The sequence below is a fragment of the Lipotes vexillifer genome, unplaced genomic scaffold (genome assembly GCF_000442215.2).
Source record: "Lipotes vexillifer unplaced genomic scaffold, Lipotes_vexillifer_v1.1 scaffold269, whole genome shotgun sequence".
Lineage (NCBI taxonomy): Eukaryota > Metazoa > Chordata > Mammalia > Artiodactyla > Lipotidae > Lipotes > Lipotes vexillifer.
The window spans coordinates 32,292-49,111 of NW_006799885.1; the positions used below are offsets into that span (position 1 = coordinate 32,292).

At 45.3% G+C, this 16,820-nt stretch overlaps 1 protein-coding gene across 1 annotated transcript in view; it reads right to left on the reverse strand.

The window, feature by feature from the left end:
• Nucleotides 1-7,701: 7,701 nt before the first annotated feature.
• Nucleotides 7,702-16,820, reverse strand: part of ZNF827 (zinc finger protein 827) — a 184,060-nt gene continuing 174,941 nt past the window's right edge. The window contains exons 12-15 of the mRNA XM_007471998.1: nucleotides 11,752-11,943; nucleotides 11,220-11,397; nucleotides 9,202-9,234; nucleotides 7,702-7,730 (exon numbers count right to left, since the gene is read on the reverse strand). Coding sequence (XP_007472060.1) covers nucleotides 9,219-9,234; nucleotides 11,220-11,397; nucleotides 11,752-11,943 — 386 coding nt within the window. The 3' untranslated portion in view covers nucleotides 7,702-7,730; nucleotides 9,202-9,218. The remainder of the gene's footprint in view (nucleotides 7,731-9,201; nucleotides 9,235-11,219; nucleotides 11,398-11,751; nucleotides 11,944-16,820) is intronic.

Below are 16,820 nucleotides of genomic sequence, written 5' to 3' on the forward strand. Positions count from 1 at the left end.
CACTGTTGTGGCCTCTCCCGCTGCGGAGCGCAGGCTCCGGACGCGCAGGCTCAGCGGCCATGGCTCACAGGCCCAGCCGCTTCACGGTGTGTGGGATCCTCCCGGACCGGGGCACGAACCCACGTCGCCTGCATCGGCAGGCGGATTCTCAACCACTGTGCCACCAGGGAAGCCCTATGGCATCTCTTATCTAGAAATCTTTGAGACTGGAGAGACATCATTCTAGAATTCAGGCTGGAGGATGCCTAGATAAATTTCTCAGGTCCTAGCCCTGTGTTTACTCTTTTAGTTTTGCTTGTCTGATGATGGGGACAGATCAGTTATTTTCCTGTGTCTCAATAAAACACATGGAGCCTTTCTTTCCAATGGAAGTACCTGGAAGCTTTGATAATGTGCTTAGAGTGCTTGGGCTGAGAGTCTGTCTCAAAAAGTGGCAAAATGAGAATAGTATCAATATATTCTTTCATTATGTTAAAACTAAAATGTCTTTAACATTACCTGTTAAAAGAAACCATTTGCTCTTCCCTAGAAAAACATCTGAAACATGGTCGGCAGGAGCTTAGCAGGCACAGCTGCACTTGAGGAGGTTGGAAGCAGGTGGTGGGGGAAGGAGGACGCAGAGTTAGAGAGATGAAGATGGGCAGGGCAAGGCCTTTCCATCCCCACCTGGCTACCCCCAACTCATCTCACCAGATTAAGTACCCATAGTTTGGTAAAATAGGTTTAAGCCACCCTCAAGATGACTGCAGGCAATCCAAGCATGATGACTTAGTGTGTAATCAGAAGAGACACATTTTAGGCTTCTCAGACTCTGAAGTGGGCAAAAAAATATTTTTAGTCATTGTTTTCTCCCTTAAGTCTCTTGTGGCTTGAAAATGTTGAGGTGCCATTTTTCGCTATAACTGCCCTGCAAGGATTCTGCTTTGTGACCACTTTTGCTTCAAAGACTACTGACTTTTGCTTGTTTAGAAAGAGTAGTGGAATCTTCGTACATTAGATGTTATCTGTTAGGGTGGAAGGGGTCTTAGAGACCATCTAATTCAATCTTTCTTTTTATAAGGTGCTTTCGAGTCAGACTTCAAACTCAGGTGATCAAACTCCACGGGAATGTCTTTTATGGTCGGATAACATTATCTGTAATCCAGATATTCTCACTAAATAGGGTAGAAAGCCACCTGTAGGGGAAAATAATTTAGAAGTATGAACTGAGATAGATTCTGTGTTCTAGTTCTATTGAAAACTGACAACGAATTAACTGTACTTACCTTAACTCCATCAAAAAAGGAATTCTAAGGGGATACAGCAATTGATTTTCCTTTTCTCCTTTGCGGCTCCTACCAACGTGAGCAGAATTTACATTTTCCTGTTTTACAGATCCAGCTATCAAGAAAGAATTATGGGGCTTCCCTGGTGGCGCAGTGGTTGGGAGTCCGCCTGCCGATGCAGGGGACACGGGTTCATGCCCTGGTCTGGGAAGATCCCACGTGCCGCAGAGCGGCTGGGCCCGTGAGCCATGGCTGCTGAGCCTGCGCGTCCGGAGCCTGTGCTCTGCAGCTGGAGAGGCCACAACAGTGAGAGGCCCGCGTACCGCAAAAAAAAACAAACAAAAAAGAAAGAAAGAATTATGAAGGGGAGAACTCCTACCTCATAAAGAAGAGGCCCTGATTGATAACCTCATATCATTCAGACCTTGGACGGGAGAAGAATGGGCCCCTAGGTCCCCAGAGCCACATTTTATTTACCCCAGGGCCTGCATGATGGGCATTTGCTTTCTTAGTGAATTGTAGTTACTTGCAAAATAAACCTCACTTTGCGTGAGATTCTTCTTTTCAGAGAGTTCTATAAGTAAAAGAGTGTTGGCCGGGGTCTCTTGAACATCTGTGGTTGATGGCTCTTTGGAATGGAGTCCGAATCCCAAGAGTATTCTCTGATCCTGCGATTTTGCTCACAGGTTCTAAGTCAGAATCTAAGTCAGAATCTTAGGAAAGATTCCAGTTTTACATTCTCTGAGTGAAAAACTGATGAGATTTTGTTTATTTTGCACGAGCCCCCTGACCGCTCATGTCCCACTTCAAACGGATGAAATCACTCAGCTGCTGTCCCTTTCCGTCCCTCCCTCCCCTTTTGTATGAGCTCCTCCCCAAGGACTGAAAGCACCGAGGTGACTTGATTCTGTGTTTCGGCCACTAAGGAGACATGCCTTCCTCTGTAAGTCCTTCATGAGCCCCACGTGACCTTTGGCAAGCGGGGGTTCTAATGTGATGCCCTGACTGTGGGTATGGATGTACCGGTGCTCATCAAGCCTTGACATTTCTCCTTGTTCCCCTGTGACCAGCACTGCGGCTCTATGAAACGGTCAAGGATGGTTTCTGGTGTCCACCAAATGGGGCCAATCAGCCGTAGAGACGTTATAGAAAACATGGCCTTGAGTCTTCGCTTACAGTCTTATTTATTTAACACGACAGTAGGAAAAGTATGTATGATCTGGTATTAAATTCAAACAGGGGCCGCATGACTGCCTTGGAGTCCACATGCAGCGCTCTCTGGGTAAGTGAAGGAGGCGGATGAGGTCTGTCCTGTCATGGATGGCTCCCATCCCAGCCACTCCTCAACGCCACTGGAAGCCCATTAACGGGGGAAACAATTGCCAAACTGATGATTATTTTCTTTCTACTTCTGGCTTTTTTCAACCAAAGGGAAAAAGTGAGGTAGGTGTGGAAGCTAAGGGATCAGGAAACGTACACCAGATGAGATGCCACGTCTGCTGTAGTGCTAGCAAAAAGCCAACAAGTCTGACTTACTTTAACATTTTCAGTAAATACCAGCCATCCCCAAACAAAGTGAGTATTTGAATCAAGTGAGAGAACTTGATTCAGCTGCTTAAACACAGTCACTGGATGAACAAATGAAGGGGAGAATAGTGTCTGATGAGTGACTGGCCATTTTCAAAGTGGGTTCTCCTACATTAGCTCATTTTATAAAAAGTAAATTTGATCTTTGTAAATGGTAGAGGGAAACAGTTCATGATTTCTTCCAGCCAAGCCAAGGACGTTATACTTAGAAGCATATGCAAATTGTGAACCAGGCAAAATACTCTCTTTTGCTGCTTTATATGTTTCATCAGCCATCAAGGATTCATGGGGAAGTTCTCTAATGGACAGAACTTTAAAATGGATTTTAAAAAAAGTTGTTTCAATGTATCAGTGTGCTTTCTCACTCTCTCTCTCTCTTTCTCTCTTTTGGGCTCAGTTTCTTTCTCTGGTACCTCCCTTTGAATGGGGAACTCTTACTTGCATTTGGATAGATTATTATTTAACTTGCAAAGCATATCATTTCCCCCCTCATTACAGTCTCATAGTTGCCAGACTTCATTAAGACAAATGGAATTACTCATCTGTTTCCCCCCACCTATGGCTATGGGGTCAATAAAATGCTGTTAAGCAGGAGAGGGTAAGGCTGGTGAACACTTTTAAAGGTCACTAAGTATTTTCAGGAAGGAGCCGGCCTGCAGCTGTACTGATTGATGGATATGCTCTCGATCCTAATGGCCATGAATAATTTACATAATACCAGTTTGCATTAGAACCACGGTTGTTCAAAACTTGCATTTTGCAATAGTTATAACTAGTAGTGGACACTTCCTAAATGTATCTAAAATACACTGAAATGTGAAAATCAGAACAAAGCAAGACAAAACCGTGAGATTAACAAGCAGCCAAGGATGGCACCCAAGAAAGAAAAAGAAACAAGAGTATAGCCAACCTTTTTTTTTTTTTTAATTAGAGTATATTATACTTCCAAACTGGATACACTAGAAATTGGCAATGCAACCTAAGATGCAAAGGAATATACCAGTTACTGTCAAAATGACCCTGTACAGCCTTGTAATGCAAAAAGCTTTATACAATACAAATTTTCAGTAATGTACATAAACCTTGACAGTATGATCATCTGAACATAATATGAGGAGTTAAAAAAAGGAGAGAAGAAAGTGCTGAGAACTCTAACTGCATTACTATATGGAAAAATAAGCTAGCTTTCATTGAAGAATGCATAGTGAAAACAGAATTGAAGTTAGTTGGCAGGTGACTATCTCAAAGACATTAGTGTTCTACACGGAAAGGATATCTATGGAATACATCCTTCCCTGAGTATCAAACTGCAAACCAAATTCAGGGGTACATATTACTTCGGTGGAGTCTGAAAAATGCTGTAGATTTTTCTTTATTAATAACAATAATAATAATATAAAAAGTCAAACAAACTCCAAACACACCTTTTCTCACTCAGAAAACTTTTATAATTTACCAGAAAGATTGATGACTCTTTCCAAAGTGCTAAAAAAGTTGCCCAATTACATTAAGCATGACTAAGTCATTCAAATACAAGTTCAGTGGCAAGCATCTGAGCGGCAATTGTCTCCTTCCAACACCCTTCTTGATCTTGAAAGTTTCACCCTAAGACCTCGTATTGCACAAGTGGCATGCTGTAAAATCCGCAGTTTTAATTGTCAGGGCCACCCTTCAGGTTTTTAACCTGCTGGTGCTCACGTGGGATTCGCCCTCCTGCCAGCCTCTGTGGGATCACCACGGCCCTCTTTCCTGTCATCACTGAACTTGTAATTGTGAAAGCACATGATTAGCCAGGTGGCACATTCTCCATTATATGGGGAAAAGGACGTGACTTTAAAAAAACCAATCCACCCATAAGCCCAGTATTCTTGGAGTGTATCGTCCATAACTGTCTATAGTGTCTTTTACTGAGACATTGATATGGCGACGTTGAATGACGTCTCAAACGTGGCCAAGAACAGATGTCTCTGCTGGAAGATGACCCAGGGTGCGGGAGCTTCCTGCCCCAGCTGGCTCAGCCTCCCTGCCCCTGGAGACACCTCCTTAGTGTAAACAGGTTTGCCAGGGCTGGATGACTGGCAAGGGAAGTGTAGCACACCTGCTAGGTCTGGGGGAGGAAGGGTGGGTATAAGGGAGGACCATGGTGTGGACAGAAGGTACATACTTCTGGACTCCTTCCTGTAGAACGGTACCAATTTCAAGGGGAGCTTTCAGTGAAGCAAACTGACTAGAGGAAGAAAATTAGGGATGCTTTTATTTTCCCCCGGTGGAATAGATGAAAAAAAAAAATCCCAACCCTAGGATAACACATGATGGAAAACAGCAACGCAGTAAGAAAGCATTCCTCCTGTACACCAGTTCTTCAATAGATAAATAATATATAAACTTTTATATTCCAAACTTCTCATTATTATACAAAGCACATTTCTTCCTGCTCTTCAGCCTGTTTCATACTGGAAATTCTGTTGTCTTAAAAAATACAAGCCATTAACATGTTTAGCCAAAGATTCTTTTCCTTTTCTTCTTTTTAAATCACCCATTACTTTTTAAGAATAGCAAAGGCTGTACAACCAATCCATATCTGCTTCTTGCTGCAATAAAGTGCTGCACATAAGTTGCCATTTTAATGACCACAAAATAAGAGCTTTAAATAAGTATAAAGTTAGCTTCCTAGCAGGTTATATCTACCAGGTGTTAACAAAATGGAATACAGAATTATTAATAACATGGAGAATACCGCTATAGCCTGACGATCTGCAAACACAATGGAAACGTCTCAGGGGCATAAACTGAACGGTAGGACAAAACAGCACCTTTTTGTTGGGTCGTTATATGTCAAAGAGGTTATGACAAAAGTTTCAAACATACAGTCTACTCTTTCCATAAAAAAGGTACATTTTCTTCCTTTTATTTTACTTTTCTTTTTTGCAGATGAGAAACAAAAGCTAGTGCAAGACCATAAGCACTGTGCAAAACTGCCATTTCTTTTTTAGTCTGAGCATTTATACCCAGAATTTATCCAAACCCCTTTTAATCTCCTTGGCTGGATTTATCAACCATAAAAATTTTCACTCATACAATTTTTCTTTTCCTGCAAACAAATGGTAACCACTGACTTAATACATCACATACATATATATATATATAATCTGCCCTTAAAAAAATGACGCACTGTGTGTGTGTACCATACACACTGCGTACGTATGGACACACACACAAAACACACTTAAGTTTTGTGATGTTGGCTGCAGTGCTGCAAGCTATTTCTCCCAGATGGGGCTCTCAACGGCTCGCATCTTCATAACCAGAGATGCGAGCACAAGGTCTCCAGGACTCTGTCGGAAATCTCAGGCAGCACTGAGATGTCTACCATTCCTTCATTGCCTAAGCACCAGGCCCTACCACTCTGTAGCCACAAAATAGAGAGGGAAAGATAATGAAGGAGCTCGAGGAGCGACTGCAGTGGATGAACAACCCAGGAGGGCAAAGAACGTTCATCCCTGTGAAAGAAGCCAGTACAAAGAATGTGCAAATGTTATGGCACACGACACACGGCTGTCTCTTTCCAAATCCACAAACGCCCACACGCCCCATTCACCCAACAGAAAACAAAACGCACCGGTACAGAAGCTTACAAGTGCTGACTGCTATTAAGGACACTCTCTTTAGGGTTTAACAAGACGAATTTCCTTTCAAAGTACGGAGAAGGGCTGAGGGTGGGAGTGTGTGGCTGGGGAGGCATGCCTCTGAAGGTAGACGGATGCAGTAGGTCACCTCTCTGAAGATTGGATAAAGCAGCTTTCAGGTCAATGCAATAGGTATACACACAGAGCCAATTCTCTATTCCTCACTAAAGATATACAGTACACGTGGTCAGACCCGGGCGGGTCTGTAGGTTTTGCAGCAACGTACACCTGCTGGGGTTGTGTTTAAGTTTTGTGAGTTTTGTGTTTTTGTCTCTGTCTCTTGGTTTTTGGTACAGAGCCCGACTGCCCTCAGACAGTCTCCGCTCTCTCTCTCAGTCCGAGATAGGCGAGGAAGGAGTGTTTGGGGGACGGGATGCTGGGCGGCGCAGTCTGAGGTCGGGGAGGGTGGAATGTGAGATCCAACTGGTTCTTGGGGTATAACATCGTCAAGGGAATGAGATGGGCGAAATCCGAGTTCCGGTACTTGTCAAAGCGCAAAGGGGAGCCATTCAAGGGCAAGGCCTTGAGTGCCAGGTTGGGCTCGGAGCCGCCGCCGCCGCCGCCGCCGCCGCCGCCGCCGCCGCTGCCGCCGCTGCCACCGCCGCCGCCGCCACCGCCGTGGGCGGCCGACAGGGCCACGGTCTGCAGAGCCTGGGAGGCGGACATGACCGACAGGGGAGACAGGAGGTGGCGGGCGCTCCCGACCACGAGGAGCGGGGCTCCGGGGCCGGCGGCTTCCTTGGGCGCCGGGGCCGGGCCCTTCTTGTCCTCCTCGGGGCTGTCCGCGCTCTGGTGCTTCTTGACGTGGCGGCTGAAGACGAAGGGGTGAGTGGTCTTGAACAGGCACTCTTCGCAGCTGAAGGTCTGGCGCGGGGCGTGCTTCAGCTTCTTGTGCAGGTTGAGATTGTCCTTGCGTTTGCAGCTGTAGCTGCACTGGTCACAGTGGAAGGGCCGCTCCCCGGTGTGCACGCGCACGTGCTCGATGAGCTTGTTGGCGGTCTTGGACAGGTAGCCGCACTGGTCGCACTTGTAGTGGTTGCCGAGGCGATGCTCGCGGGTGTGCGTCTCCAGCTCCAGCTGGTTGGCCTTCACCGTCTGGCAGATCCGGCACTTGTACTCCATCTTGTAGTGGGTCTTGAGGTGGCACTCCATGGCGGCGGGGCGGTTGGTGGAATAAATGCAGAATGGGCACCTGCGGGTGGGGGGCGGGGGGGAAAGCAAGGACAGGGGAGGGTCAGCCACGCGGGCTCGGCGGCCGCCCGGCTGCTCCCCGTCTCACCAGCCTGCCCTCGGCCGCCCTCCCAGCTCCGAGGCCCGGCCTGCCCCCTGCCCCCTGCCCAGCCCGGCCCTGCCGCCTCCTGCGGGGGCGACGAGGACCCTCTTCTGGAGCCGTCCCTCGGCCTGCTCGGGGTCTCCTGGCTGCGTCCGCGGACGCCGGCCCCCAGGAAGGGGAGCAGAGCCAGTGCGGGAGGGGGCGCCCGGCTAAGCTGTTCTCCCCTCCGTCCTCCCCGCCCGGCCCCTCGGAGCCCTCCCCGGCCCCCGCAGTGGCCTCGGCCGAGGGCTAACCCTCACGACCTCCCCTCGAGATGGGAGCAACACAGAGAATCGACTTTTCATGCACCACACCAAGCACACGCAGAAAGGCTGAGTTTTGAAGAACAGCTTATAGGGGGAGAGCTACCTCCAGCAAACAGAAAGTCGTAGGGGTCAGAATCGTGCTGATTAAAGGGTGGTTAGGACGAGAAGGCCTGGGTGTGTGTCTGTGTGTGGGAGTGTGTGTGTGTAGATGCAGAGACCTGTGCTCCTCAAACCTGCCTCCTACAGCCCTGGGGTCTCCATCAGGGAAAGGAGGGGAGGACCAGGGGCGGGCTCGGCAGAAGGAAGCCCACCCACCAGCCCGGTTAGGAATGGGGGATGGGGGGAGGGAGGCGACTGCTATCTGGAGCTTGAAGACGTTATTAATGCATTATTAATGATTAATGTTATTACATCATGGAAATAATCATCATCCAAAGGGATCATAAACTCTCAGCGGGCAGGACCATATCCCCCTTTTCTTCTGCATTCTCTGCAGTGCTCGGTAGAGTACTCAGCACATGGTGGGCGCTGATTCATTACTGGACTGGTCTCTGCAAGTCATTTAGGCAGAGTCTATCTAGAAGGGCCGGTTTCAGTCCCAGCTCGGCCACCTTATCGGGCTGGCTGTGCCCTGGGACAAAGCCCGCGTCTCTCCATCCTAGGCAGTGAGGCTACGCTACCCCCAAGCCTCCCGGCTGTCCGGAGGGGCGGGGAGAACAGAGAGGGCAGGTTTACGGATTCTGCTGAGCTTTGCTCTGTAGAAACTGCCGGGCTCGAGTCGGTGGCTGATATGCTAGCTGTAGCCTGTGTGTGCTCTCTTTACCAAAAGAATGCAAATGCAAAAGTGGCTGCCTCGGCTCTGGCCTGGCACCTGCAGGGCAGGGCCTGGGAGTGAATTGTCCTCGGAGGGTTTGGAGAGGTTTTCAGCAGAGCCCAACACACCCAGTGCCCGTGCACTGCGCCTCAGCACCAAGCCCGCCGTTAGCCTCGGAACCTCAGCTCACAGAAGAGTGCACACGAGAGAAATATAAAGCCCATTCCCAGGTCAGGTGCACACACAACCCCTACGCCAAGCTGGGCCTTACCTAGAGGAGTCTGAAACTCACCACTGTCCTGAGCTACGGCAAAAGAAAAATAATAGTATAATCTTATTTGATCTGCATTATGAACAGGATATAGAGTACAAGCAGTCCCATCACAGAAAAGCAATTTAGACATCGGCAGTCTGTTTCACGTTAAGGACATTTCTGTGACCCACAGCTCAGTCTTTCTTTCGCTGCTCAGGCAGAGTGCTAAGGGTTTTCCGTGCTCCCGTTACTTATTGTAAAGACACTCTCTCAGGCAAATTAAAGCTCTGATACGGCAAAGGGAAAACAAAACAAAACAAAACAAAGACTCACTGTACAGCCAGAAGGCTTTAGCAAGTTTTTCAAAGTATTCTTCTACTTGGTCATCCTAGAATATAAACTATTACATAGGGGACCATTAGTACTGTACGGGAAGTGTCTATACCCGCAAAAGCATCAGCGTTCACTCTGCATCCTCCCCAGTGGGTCGGAGGCTCGGGACTCCTTAGGTCCCCGAAGAAAGGGGGCCTAACTGGCAAAGCCACAACTGGCAGGGGCCGTGGGTAATGGGTGTGACTGGGCTTCTGGGCAGGGCAATGAGTGCTAGTCTAACCACGGAAATACATGGCTTTTTTTTTTTTTTTTTAAACATGAGTACACAAATATTTAGAAAGGGGCAGTGGAATAAACCAAATCAAATTCCCAAATAAGCTCGTGCTAGGCATTTCCCATTTACTGGTGGTCGGGAATGATAATCGCCCCTCCCCCCATCCCATTTACCCGCCCCTCCCCCTCCCACCTAATCACCCCCCAGGGTGAAACAAAATGGGATCCAACAGTAGGTGTTGCTCCTCTGGGCAAGTTCTTGAGGAGGGTCCCCCTGACCCAGCAGGAGCCGGGGAGTCCACCCTGCACGGAGCCCCCCCGACTCGACTCCCAGGCTCCTTCTGGGTCTCTCCACCCCTCACCCATTCAGGACAGTCATGCCACTTCTCTGGCAAGTTGTGAGTTTCAAAGATAAAAATGTTTAAAAACAAAAGGTTTTTTGTTCTTATATTAAGTACAATGTCATTTTTCATTTAATAACAGGATCATTTCAGCTAAACATGAATAATTATGCTTTGAAAGTGGTATGCCTTTCTGTGCCCAGTGACAGATGCTTTTTTCTCTTTACTAGACCATGAGTGCCTCCTGAACAGGGACTCTGATTTCAGAACCACTGGGAAGATTAAACTCTGGTTGTGCTCGGTCGTACATTCCCCGAGGGTGGAAATTATGTTTTATTCCTTGTTTGCCCTTTAGCACCTATTATCAAGCCAGGCACACAGTGCATTTGGTAATAACGGATGGGTCTCTCTTCAGACCAGAGGGCTTGTTGCAAATATTGGTTAATGATGATGCTCATTGTCTAGGTCTTTGGGGATCTGTGGAGAACATGTGACCGGAAATGTCAGATATCACGAAGGCTACACCAGGGAGATCCCAATTCCAGCTCCTGGGAAGGCGTAAGGCATATGTGCAGGAAGACACGAGGCACATGATCTTTGCATGAAAAACGGGGCCTCTTGCCTGTTCACACTGGCAAGGATCCGATATTTGGGGGTGGGTGTGTGTATGGGGTAGCTGTAGTGCTTATTTAAAAGACTTGTGGCAAATCATCTAGAAAATAGAGGATGAAGTGCAGTGTCAGTGTAATGATTTACACCTGGGGGGCACTAACCCCCAAGTCCCTTAAAATCAAGTCTGAGTGAAACTCAAGCAGTGTAGGATGGGTCTACCCTTGCATGCCTGTGCCAAGCTGCTTCAGCAAGTCGTCTTGTGAAATGGATTCTCCTGCTGATATCTGCCAAACTCCTGGGGGGCAGATCTAATTTCCTATCCAGCTAAAGGCAGCAGAGGTGCCTGACTAACCACCCCCCATGCCAAGCCCCTCTTCTGCATGACCCCAAAACCTTCAGGGGAGGGGACGGGGTAGGGATGGGGAAAGGGTGTTTAATAAACAACACAGTAAAAGGTTCTGTACTTGCTTTCCTTACTTGAGCCCACCGGTGGGGACAGTGTGGCATTTCTTATGCTCCAGCAGCTGTTCGGGGGTCTTCATGAACTTGTGGCACACGTCACACTCAAACATCCGGGTGATGAGGTGGATCTGCAGATGGCGCTCAAACATGTTCTTCGTCTTGCAGACAAAGTTGCAAAAAACGCATTCGAACCCTGAAAGGACCGAGGCTGGGTGTATGGGTGCATGGGGCAGAGGGACAGGAGGGCAGGAGTAGGACAGAGACCCCCCCCACCCTCCAGCTGTACCCTTCCAGGCACCGTTCCCTGCATCTCCGGGCTAAAAGGTGTTAAACATACAGCTTCAGAATCAATGTCACACTCCCCACCTTTCCACCCCGTATACGGATGCAAATCAAGCCAAAAAGCACACGTAAATTTTAGATGATACGTACTATACTGTTCCCGTTTTCCAACATCACTCACTTCTGTCAAGGGCTTATTCTCAAGACTGGGTCATCTCCCCCAGAGTGGGTAGGGTTGAGTAGACCAGCCCACCTCCTCCCTTACCTTTCTCTGGCTTTTCCTCACTATTCAGTGAGGGCTGGCTCCCAGGCACGACAGAGATGACCAGCAGGTTGTTTCCGCTCTTGTTTTTCTGGGAGCTGTCTGAATCGTCTTTGCTGTTGGCTGAATCACTCAGAGCTGAGAGGGAGGATGAAGAGGGGCTGTTTGATTCACTGGGGGTCTTCCTATCTTCCCCTGAAAAATGAAACAAACAAACAAACCCAGGTCTGTTACTTAGGAGATGAAAACCCTAGAATAATAGCAATTATGGGTGGGGGATTTGGGGCCTCATGTCTACACCATCATTCAGGGAGCACAAGCTGAGGTTTCCAGCTCTCCCAGTGCTGGATCCCAGGTCCCAGTCACCTATGGTGATGACACTTGTGGTTCTCGGGCCAAGAGTAGATATTCAGTTGGCAAGTGTTTATTGGTGTCTTATAAGAATTAAAATAAAATGACAACAATAGCTAAGATGAATGTGTCACCAAGTTCTAGAAACTTTAGATGCGTTAATGGGTTATCATGCTTTAAATGCGCTATCTCATTTTATCCTCTCAAAAATCCAATGAGGCATGACTATTATCACCCCCATTTTACAGACTAAGGAAGGGAGGCACAGCCAGGTTAACATGGCCTTGGTCACGTGGCTAGGAAGTGGTGGAGCGGAGATTTCACTTGATCAGGCTCTAATGTCCATACTCTTCATCAGGGCACTGGACTCTCCCTCAAAACCAGGAGTAAACAAGTCAAGAGGCCATTGAAATCTAGTGTCAGGAGACTTCTGCTACCATGCAAGATGGAGTGTCAGAGACGGGATTTACCATTGCTATTTATCAACTGACAAAAAACAGGCAAAATTTATCAAACAATAGTTTTCACAACATTGGACATGAGGCAGTAAAGGGGAATGACCCCTGAGAGAGAGGAAAGAAAACAGGCAGGCTCTAGGTTTGCCCTGCTTCCTGCCTTGAGAGACTTTACCTTCCAGGCTGCAGTGCAGGGTTGGGGAATGGCCTGGCAGACTCACTGAGTTGAGGAGATAGAGCTGAGGGTCTGAGGAGATTAACACGGCTGGACTTTGCAGGACAGAACACCAGAGAGGAAAGAGCAGCACAGGAGAGGAGCCCAGAGACCTGCAGAGGGTCCCTCAATGACACTCAGCAGAGTAGGGGTCAGAGCATGTGTGTGAGGAAACTACCCAAAGCTAGAGGGAAAAAAGCCATCTGAAAGGCTTAGAGAACAGTGTCTGTTTCCACTGGCCAAATTAGAAAAACTTATAATTCCCAAGGCATTGAGTAGAAAACTGAGGAAGATCTTTGAATAGTGGGTAATGATTAGCCCTCGATGGAGCACTGCTCCAGACCTGCCTAACAAATCATAAAAGCAAGACCCCAAAAAGATCAAAGTTGCCAAGTAATTAACTGAATCCTAAGACAAAGGTCAAGACTTTATAGGAATATAAAATATACAGCACCCAACAAGGTAACAATCACAATGCCTGACATCCAAACGAAGATTATCAGCATGCCAAGAAACGAGAAAACACAACCCAAAACGAAAAGAATAATCAGCCAATCAAAACTGACCCAGAACTGACAAAGCTGTTAGAATTTGCAGACAAAGACATAAGAGCAGTTATTGTAACTGTATTCCACATGTTTGGAAAGTTAAGTAGAGACATGAAAGATATAAAAAGATCCAATCCAAATTTCTAGAGATGAAAATTACAATGTCTGAGATGAAAAATGCACTGGATGGGATTACCAGCAATTTAGACATGGCAGAAGAAAAGATTAGTGAACCTGAAGATATAGCAATAGAAATGATCTGAAATGAAACACAGAGGAAAAAGAATCACAAAAATGCAAAGGGCATCAGTGAGCTATGGGACGCCTGCAGGTAGCTTGATATAAGTTCAACTGAAGTCCCTAATGGGGTAGGGAGGGCAGAAAAAATATGTGAAAAGGCCAAATTTTTCCCAAATTTGAGGAAAACCACAAACCCACAGATCCAAGAGACACAGTGAACCCCAAAGATAAAGAAATCTATACCAAGGGACATCATAATCAAAATGCTCAAAATGAGTGATAAAGAAAAATATCCTAAAAGCAGCCAGAGGAGGAAAGCTACATTACGTGCAGAGGAACAAAAATAAGCATGACAGCAGATTTCTCACTGGAGCAATGCAAGTGAAAAGTAGTGGAGTGACATCTTTATAAAGTACTGAAAGAAACAACTGTCAACCTGAAACTTTATACGCAGTGAAAACATATTTCAAAAATGAAGGCAAAAAAAAGTCAAAAGAATTCATCACCAGCAGACCCAAATTACAAGAAATGTTAAAAAAAATTCTTCAGGCAGAAGGAAAATGACACCAAATATAAAAAAATGGATCTACACAAAAAGAATGAAGGACACTGGAAATGATAACTGCATGGGTAGATAGATGAATTTTTCTTCCTATTTAAAATCTCTTTAAAATATAATAAAAGTGATTTTGTTTAAAAAATAATAACAAAGTATTATAAGGTTTATAATAGGTAAATGTATGACAACAATAACATAAAGGCTGGGAGAGAACAAGTTATTGTGAGGTTCTTATACTACATATGAAGAGGTATAGTATCACTTGAAGGTAAACTGTAATAAATAAAAATGGACATTATAAACCCCAAATAACTGGAGAGTTATCCATTGTAAATGTTCAAGAGACTCAATATTGTTAAGACGTCAATTCTCCCCAAGCCAATTTAATCCAATTAAGCCCATAGTTTTAGGCTAGGGTTGAAAATGTAGGGAGACTGTGCTTCCATTCCCTTCAAATCAACCAGTTAAGTAATCTAGTGATTGTAAACTCTAGAAACAAAGTTCCTTTATTAGGAGATTAAAGATATAAATCATATTTTATATATAGGCATAAAAAATCCAGAAGTAAACAAAGCTCTAATGGTGGCTACATCTAGCGTATGAAATGATCAGCCTCATGCCTGTTTTCTTTTATTTGGGTTTTCAACATTTTCTGGAGTGACCATAAATTACTTGTCTAATTAAAAAAAGTTTGTAAAGAGAGGAAGGGAAAGTATTTACCGGCTTACAATGTTTTCAAGTCCAGTTCCTGTCAGAGCTGCACTTATGCCCAGAGCACCCAACCCTTACTTCAGTTGACAATTTTAATTTTCCTTTTTGGGCACGCCCCACGGCATGGCATGCAGGATCCTAGCTCCCCTACCAGGGACTGAACCCATGCCCCCTGCATTGAAGCTCGGAGTCCCATCCACTGGACTGCCAGGGAAGTCCCAAGTTGACAATTTTTAAGATCTCGTTCCTTAGCAGAAGTGAACTTGCTTCCTGGACAGACAGTAGGTGACCTCACTTACTGACCCACGAGAAGGGATGGAACATGCCTTTACGATACATTCCTCCCTTGGTACAAGGAAAGCCAGCACCATGATTGCCAGTCTCTTATCTAAATATTGAACCAGTTCAGTCACAGTTTGTAGACAAATAGAATATTTTCAGTGGGGGCCCTGCGTCCCTGACACTGCTTCACCAAATCCATCCTCTAAGACTAGTCTTATTAACAGAATATTATGAGTGATTATTTTAAATGAGTTCTTAGAATTAAAACAGATAATTTTAATTACCATCTTTAAGAATAGCTTCAAGTACCCTCAGGCTTATGGCACTGGGGAGAGCTCCCTAAATTAATAAATGTATAAATATAGAGGTGCCACGGCAAACGCTCTGGGCTACAGCATGGGGAAACAGCCCAGCCCACGCTCTTTATAATCCCTCATCTACACAGCTTCCTCTCCCCTCAGTTCACATCTCCCCTCGCTGTATCTGTAGGGAGTGAGCCAGGGCGCCCCTGTCAACCCAATCCAAGGCTCACTGCAATCCAAGCCATCACTGATTTTCAGCATTGCAAATATTTTTGGTGAAGGACACCTGTGCACAGGTAATGCAACCTCAAACACTGGGACAGCCAATTGAAGAGAACGTTAAAACCCTAAATATTTCGTAATTTAAAATGACACAAATTGAGAGATTGAGACCAGAAAAAAGTACCCACCCTCGTGCTGCCTCAGTACAAACAACATTACATTTTTGGTGTTCTTTTTTTTTATTTTTGAAAAAGTAAGCATTTTTATTTTAAAACTGTTGTTGTCAACTGCATATTGGTTAAGAATAAGCATTTAAGACAAATATCACATGATATCACTTATATGTGGAATCTAAGAAAAAGGGTACAAATGAACTTATTTACAAAACAGAAGTAGAGTCACAGATGTAGAAAACAAACCTATGGTTACCAGGGGTTAAGTCGGGGGAGGGATAAATTGGGAGTTTGGGACTGACATATACACACACACTGTAAAATAGATAACTAATAAAAACCTGCTGTATAGCACAGGGAACTCTGCTCAATACTCTGTAATGACCTATATGGGAAAAGAATCTAAAAAAAGAGTTGATACATGTGTATGTATAACTGATTCACTTTGCTGTACACCTGAAACTAACACAACATTGTAAATCAACTATACTCTGATAAAAAAATAAATAAAAAAATAAAGAATAAGGACTTAAGATCCAGAATACCTGAGCTTGAATGCCATCTGTTCCACTCAGTAGCTGTAGGACCTGGGACAAGGTATGCACTTTGTGCCTCAATTACCTCATCTAAAAAATGGGAATAATATCAGCACCTGCCTCGTATGTTTGTGGTGAGGCTCAAATGGGTTTTTATATGCAAAGCACTAAGAACAATGCCTGGCTCATGGTAAGCATTACTGAAGAATATATTATTATATTATAAAATATAACAATATTTATAAAATATAATAATAATGATAACTAACACTTTGTATTTTCCCATGCTGTTTTATATACCTGGCACACAGTTGGTGCTCAAAAAATTTATGAAAATAATTATGTATTAATACTTTTAAATGATATTATTATATCCATGGGGTAAACTTATCCTACTCTACTTAAATATTTCCTTAAAATTGCATTTGAAGTTAAAATTAATATTCCACTGGCTGTTTTTTCTTTTTTTTTTTTCCCTA